At 46.3% G+C, this 7,500-nt stretch overlaps 2 protein-coding genes across 2 annotated transcripts in view; both read right to left on the bottom strand.

Annotated features, from left to right (window-relative positions):
• The window catches only part of lama1 (laminin, alpha 1), an 83,662-nt gene that overhangs the window by 47,444 nt on the left and 28,718 nt on the right, over positions 1-7,500 (bottom strand). The gene's annotated exons all lie outside the window — the stretch shown is intronic.
• Positions 4,113-7,500, bottom strand: part of LOC144513297 (transmembrane protein 200C-like) — a gene marked incomplete at its 3' end in the record, with an annotated part of 7,267 nt that continues 3,879 nt past the window's right edge. The window contains exons 3-4 of the mRNA XM_078244330.1: positions 6,339-6,484; positions 4,113-4,437 (exon numbers count right to left, since the gene is read on the bottom strand). Of these exons, the coding sequence (XP_078100456.1) occupies positions 4,113-4,437; positions 6,339-6,484 (471 nt within the window). The remainder of the gene's footprint in view (positions 4,438-6,338; positions 6,485-7,500) is intronic.

Here is a 7,500-nt window from a genome sequence, read left to right as displayed (position 1 = left end):
TGTGTGTGTGTGTGTGTGTCTCTGTGTGTGTCTCTGTGTGTGTGTGTGTGTGTGTGTGTGTGTGTGTGTGTGTGTGTCTGTGTGTGTGTGTGTGTGTGTGTGTCTCTGTGTGTGTGTGTGTGTGTCTCTGTGTGTGTGTGTGTGTGTGTGTGTCTCTGTGTGTGTGTGTGTGTGTGTGTGTCTCGTGTGTGTGTGTGTGTGTGTCTGTGTGTGTGTCTCTGTGTGTGTGTGTGTGTGTGTGTGTGTGTGTGTGAACACAGAAACATGGAGACAGAGACCAGCTCAGTGAAAAAGTTAAAGTGTCTCACCTCTCTGCTGAGCTGCAGCTCGCTCCATCAGCAGCAACAACACCACAAACTTCATCATCGTCATCATCATCTTCATCTCTGCAACAATAAAACAACGTCATCAACTCACCGGTTACTAACGCTTACTAACGGTTACTAACGGTTACTAACGGTTACTAACGCAGTCAGAGGGAATCTAACCGAATAAAAAGGCTTTAACTGAATGTAAAGTGTTTCTAGGTGGATTTAAAGTGTTTGTAAGTGCTTCTAGGTCCATACAAACCGGTTCTAACCGGACTCAGAGCGGTTCAACGGGTCTGTAACCAGACTAGAAATGTAGAAACGGAATTAAAAGAGTTTCTGACCTGCAGAAAGGGTCCAGAGGACAGGAATGTGTTGCTGCGGAGACTCTCATTCATTCAGATCAATGGGACTGAACCAACTGATGGGGGTGAGGGGGGACTGTACCGACTGAGGGGGGCGAGGGGGGGACTGTACCGACTGATGGGGGCGAGGGGGGGACTGTACCAACTGATGGTGAGGTGGGAACTGAACCATCTGAGGGGGAGTTAAAGGATCAGGCTGCTGCTTAGTTTTCTCCATGTTAGAGAACCAACGAAATGTAAATGAAAGACCCCCCCTGCCCCCCCTCTCACAGATGGTACCGCCCCTCCCCCGACTGAGACAACAGTTTGAGCTGAATGAGAGGACAGAGTTAAAGGAGCAGCCCGCTGTTTTTACTGCTGTTTAACCCTTTACACACTCTCACTGTTCCTTCTCTTCTTCAGGGGGGGATGTAACTAAGTACTTGTACTCAGGGGTTAGAGTTACCACTGACAGACTCAGATTATTATTCTAAGAGTCTGACAACATTATGGGATGGATCCCTACAGAGATAGACCTTTTAGTTAAAGAGTAAGATCCTTTTAGTTTAACATGAAACAGCCCCGAAATCACCATCACCAGACTCCATGTAAATAATCAGGACTTTTAGCGTGTATAGAGCCAGCATATCTCCACCAGACTCCATGTAAATATTCATTCATAATCAGGACTTTTATCATGGTAAAACACACTTCATTCAAAGTGGACAGAAACTAAATAAAACTACCAAAAGCCGTCTTGGTTCATCTTTCCACTGTTCCAACAATCACCACTCTGGTTTGGTTGAAATAAACCCTTAATTCACCCATTTACATGTGGAGATATGGTGCTCTATACACGCTAAAAGTCCTGATTATTTACATGGAGTCTGGTGGAGATATGCTGGCTCTATACACGCTAAAAGTCCTGATTATTTACATGGAGTCTGGTGGAGATATGCTGGCTCTATACACGCTAAAAGTCCTGATTATTTACATGGAGTCTGGTGGAGATATGCTGGCTCTATACACGCTAAAAGTACTGATTATTTACATGGAGTCTGGTGGAGATATGCTGGCTCTATACACGCTAAAAGTCCTGATTATTTACATGGAGTCTGGTGGAGATATACTGGCTCTATACACGCTAAAAGACGTGATTATTTACATGGAGTCTGGTGGAGATATGCTGGCTCTATACACGCTAAAAGTCCTGATTATTTACATGGAGTCTGGTGGAGATATGCTGGTTCTATACACGCTAAAAGTCCTGATTATTTACATGGAGTCTGGTGGAGATATGCTGGCTCTATACACGCTAAAAGTCCTGATTATTTACATGGAGTCTGGTGGAGATATGCTGGCTCTATACACGCTAAAAGTCCTGATTATTTACATGGAGTCTGGTCCCTGCCGGGAATAACGATTAGACATCATAACACAGCTGAACTTATTGACCTTTATTTTGAGTTATTAATGAAAATCTTTCAGAGAGAAACGCTTCAGGCAAAGTCAGCAGCTGATTGGACGCTGAAGCAGGTTCAGTTTTTATTGGAAGACGCCGTGTCACATGTTTCATTACAACAACAACAACAACAACAACAACAACGCCCCCCCCAGGGGTTACATCTGAGTTCAGTTGGAGTTTCATGCTGATGAAAGTTTTCTCTTTTGAAGGTGCAGAAGAAGAAGAAAGTCAGGCTGCGTCTACGCCGCTGGTTTTTGGGAAGTAATCTGACATCACAGATCACATGTTTAATCTCCAGGAAGTCATCCGACCAGTCTTAATTTCGTTGACGAAGACTATGACGAAAAATATTCGTCAACGAACCTTTTTCACGGACAAAAACTAAATAAAAACTGGCAGGCAGACAGACAGCCAGACAGCCAGACAGACAGACAAACAGACAGACAGAGAGACAGACAGACAGACAGACAGAGAGACAGACAGACAGACAGACAGACAGACAGACAGACAGACAGACAGACAGACAGACAGACAGACAGAGAGACAGACAGAGAGACAGACAGACAGAGAGTTTTAGGTCTCGGAGACTCAGCAGAATATATATATATTTATATATATATATATATATATATATATATGTATATGTATGTGTGTATGTGTATACATATATATATATATATATATATATATGACAGGTATGACAGGTGTAACAGTTGTGCCAGTCGTAACAGGTGTAACAGGTATGACAGGTGTAACAGGTGTGACGGGTATGACAGGTGTAACGGGTGTAACAGGTGTGACGGGTGTAACAGGTATTACAGGTGTGACAGGTGTAACAGGTGTGACAGGTGTAACGGGTGTAACGGGTGTAACAGGTATTACAGGCGTGACAGGTGTAACAGGTGTGACAGGTGTAACGGGTGTGAAAGCTCCGTTAAAGTCAGTCCTCTGGTGGCCGGTTGGGTCAGCGGGTAGAGCAGGCGCACATATGTAGATATATAGAGGTGTGTTCCTCCACGCAGAAGGTCCAGGGTTCGAGTCCGACCTGTGATGATTTCCTGCATGTCTCCCTCCTCCCACCCTTCATATCTGGCTGTTCTCCATTAAAGGCTGAAATGCCTCAAAACAATCTTAAAGAAATAAATAAAAAAGTCGTTCATCTGGAAGATTCCTTATTGCTGCGACATGAACCAGTTCCTCTGACATCATGCTGACATCACGGTGAAGTCACGCTGACATCATGCTGACATCATGCTGAAGTCACGCTGACATCACTCTGACATCACACTGACATCACTCTGACATCACGCTGACATCACTCTGACATCACGCTGACATCATGCTGAAGTCATGCTGACATCACGCTGATTGGTCGGAATACTTCCTGTGTGATGTCACATCAGTCGACCCAAACGACATGTCCTCTCTGTGTGTCAGAGTCCTGTAACCACCGCTCGCCGGGAGGCTCCGCCTCCGGCAGGGGGGGGGGAGCGTGCACGCAGAGAACGACAGGAGGTGAGACAGGGAGGAGAGAGACAGGCGGGAGGGGTGAGACAGGGAGGAGAGAGACAGGCGGGAAGGTTGAGACAGGGAGGAGAGAGACAGGCGGGAGAGGTGAGACAGGCGGGAGGGGTGAGACAGGTGGGAGGGGTGAGACAGGTGGGAGGGGTGAGACAGGTGGGAGGAAAGGAGGAGCAACTCCTTGCAGGAAGCTGGTCTGGACGTAGGAGAGATATTGATCACTGTGTCTCCTCTTCCTCCCTCTCCTCCCTCTCTTTCCTCTCTTTCCTCTCTTCCTCGCTCTCCTCCCTCTCTTTCCTCTCTTTCCTCTCTTCCTCCCTCTCTTTCCTCTCTTTCCTCTCTTCCTTCCCTCTCTCTTTCCTCTCTTCCTCCCTCTCTTTCCTCTCTTCCTTTCTCTCTTTCCTCTCTTTCCTCTCTTCCTTTCTCTCTTTCCTCTCTTCCTTTCTCTCTTTCCTCTCTTCCCTCTCTCCCTCCCTCTCTTCCTCCCTCTCTTCCTTCCTCTCTTCCTCCTTCTCTCAGCGAGGCAGGGTACTTCCTGTTCTTGGCCTCGAGGCTCTGTGATTGGACGTAGTTGATGATGCCGTTGAGCGGGTTGGCAGGGCGCCGTGCGGCGGCCGTGGCGTTGGGTTTGCGGAGGCCGTGCAGGTCGATGACCGTGGAGTAAATGTCCCGCAGGTTGATGACTTTGGTCTTCTTGTCTCTGTTCTCGTGCAGGACGGCGTTCGCACAGATGAAGAGGAAGATCCCGATACCCATGATGAGAGGACCGAAAACCTTCAGCCAATCAGAGGACAGATACCTGCAGAGAGAGTTAATACAGCCAATCAGAGGACAGATACATGCAGAGAGAGTTAATACAGCCAATCAGAGGACAGATACATGCAGAGAGAGTTAATACAGCCAATCAGAGATCAGATACTTGCAGAGACAGTTAATACAGCCATTCAGAGGACAGATACCTGCAGAGACAGATAATAAGTTAATACAGCCAATCAGAGGACAGATACCTGCAGAGAGAGTTAATACAGCCAATCAGAAGACAGATTCATGCAGAGAGAGTTAATACAGCCAATCAGAGGACAGATACCTGCAGAGAGAGTTAATACAGCCAATCAGAGGACAAATACCTGCAGAGACAGTTAATATAGCCAATCAGAAGACAGATACCTGCAGAGAGAGTTAATACAGCCAATCAGAGGACAGATAGCTGCAGAGGGAGAGTTAATACAGCCAATCAGATGACAGATACCTGCAGAGGGAGAGTTAATACAGCCAATCAGAGGACAGATACCTGCAGAGAGAGTTAATACAGCCAATCAGAGGACAGATACCTGCAGAGAGAGTTAATACAGCCAATCAGAGGACAGATACCTGCAGAGAGAGTTAATACAGCCAATCAGAGGACAGATACCTGCAGAGAGAGAGCCATAACGTGAGATACAAGGTAATGTGATTGGTGGGTAGTGTTGTGCCTGAATGCATTGATTGAACGACAGTTCATGAACTCCTTCATATTTTGGGCAAACGTGAACTGAGCTGCTGCATTACTGCCTGATGAACGTTACTGTGAACCCGTTCATTCTGGTGTCTGAACGACACGCTCTCTCACTTTAACTTCCTTCAATAGGGAGCCAGATTTCTACAGAGCCTTCCAGGCCAGAACCGGGCTAAAACACACCGTAAACAGGCCTAAATATGTAGCCCAACAAACACCCAATCTGGCAACACCAGCCACCAGTGTCTCACCGCTGCATGGGTCATCAGAAGAAGAAGCAGCATGAAGGCGTCGTATGATCATTTAAACAAGTTTCATGACATGGTCGGTGAGGATGGGAAACAGCGTACATGTCTGTGCAAACTTTGCTCGCCGGCTGAAAGATGAAATGTGACGCATCGTTTGCAGTCTGTGGTTCTATTTGGGCTGTGGCAATAATTTAGAAAAATAATAGCTCACAGCAACATATGGAATAAAAGAACTATGAACTAGTTCATGTAGAAAATGAACTTTCCCAACACTGCCAGTTCCCATGTTTTCCTGCATAGTTGAGTCACTTGGCCTTGTTTCTATGTCGGAGGTATGGCTCTCTGGCTGCAACTCTTCCATGAAGACCACTGCTGGACAAGGAAGTCTCGTGGTTATGACCCAATCGTTAGCCTATTGTTATAAAAACGTCTGCTACGGAGCCATAACGTGAGCTAAAAGGTAATGGAGCCTTTTATACATTGTCGTGTTTCTTTAGAAATAAACAACGGACAAATAGAGTCTTTAAACTCTTCAGATGTAAAGGTATTCTCTGTCAAAGTGACGTCAGAATGAATGGCAGTCAATGGGATGCTAACGGGATGCTAACGGGGGGTGATGGCTTGGTAGCATCTGTGGACGCTGGCTGACCCCTTGGGTTTGACCACGGAGACGTCCAGAACTCAGGACCTTCTTCCTGTTTTTACTTTCTTGCTCCCGCCCCCAAGACTCATCCGACCAATCAGAGGAGGGATTCAGGGTTCCTGTGTGATTTGTAGCGATGCATTCTGGTTTGCTTGGATTGTCTCGTGTGAAATCAAACTTTACAAAAACGTTTACAAATTCATCGAGTGATTCAGACCAGAGCAAACGATCTAGATACAGGGGTCTGAGATGAAGAACGGTTGGAGAGTCCTGGTCCTGGTCTAGAAGAACCTGAAGACTGAGGAACTGTTTACCTGTCCAGGAAGTCCTGCAGGAAGCCTGGAGGAAGCTGTCGGCTCGTCCCGTTGACGGTGTCTGTCTGGTTAAACCCATCATCACCTCCTCCTCCTGCACCTCCTCCTCCTTGGTCTCCTGGGAGTTCCTCCTCTCCTTCCCCTCCCTGGAAGCATAGACAGTATATAACTGGACCACCAGATCCCGTGTCTCTGGACAGAGACCAGTGAAGTCACTTTTCCGGTGATTGTCCCCGAAGGGAAATTAGTTTTGGACTCTGTCCGTTCTGCAGCTTTTACAAGGACAACAACATACAGAAAATAAGCATCTCTGAACACATACTCTCATATACATTAGACAGGTACCTGTATAGTAATACTCTCATATACATTAGACAGGTACCTGTATAGTAATACTCTCATATACATTAGACAGGTACCTGTATAGTAATACTCTCATATACATTAGACAGGTACCTGTATAGTAATACTCTCATATACATTAGACAGGTACCTGTATAGTAATACTCTCATATACATTAGACAGGTACCTGTATAGTAATACTCTCATATACATTAGACAGGTACCTGTATAGTAATACTCTCATATACATTAGACAGGTACCTGTATAGTAATACTCTCATATACATTAGACAGGTACCTGTATAGTAATACTCTCATATACATTAGACAGGTACCTGTATAGTAGCACATTAACTCCTCCTTTCATTGGCAGTTTCTAATTGAATGACCATGTGCGTATTGCTGAGCGTTACTGAGCAGCCTCCAACTGACATAGACCGTATATATAATGGACCACCAGGTCCCGTTGGGTCTCTGTCTCCGGTCCAGACCATAGACCGTATATATAATGGATCACCAGGTCCCGTTGGGTCTCTGTCTCCCGGTCCAGACCATAGACCGTATATATAATGGACCACCAGGTCCCGTTGGGTCTCTGTTTCCCGGTCCAGACCATAGACGGTATATATAATGGACCAGCAGACCCCGTTGGGTCTCTGTCTCCCGGTCCAGACCATAGACAGTATATAAGAATGGACCAGCAGATCCCCGTGTCTCTGGACGGAGACCAGTGACGTCTCTTTCCCGGTGATGGCTGAGCGTTACTGAGCAGCCTCCAACTGAGCTTGAAGACGTAGATGTGACGTGAGCAACCTGTCT

Source organism: Sander vitreus, unplaced genomic scaffold (genome assembly GCF_031162955.1).
Source record: "Sander vitreus isolate 19-12246 unplaced genomic scaffold, sanVit1 ctg207_0, whole genome shotgun sequence".
Lineage (NCBI taxonomy): Eukaryota > Metazoa > Chordata > Actinopteri > Perciformes > Percidae > Sander > Sander vitreus.
The sequence above is the reverse complement of the archived record's forward strand: the minus strand, read 5'-3'. Positions and strand labels throughout refer to the sequence as shown.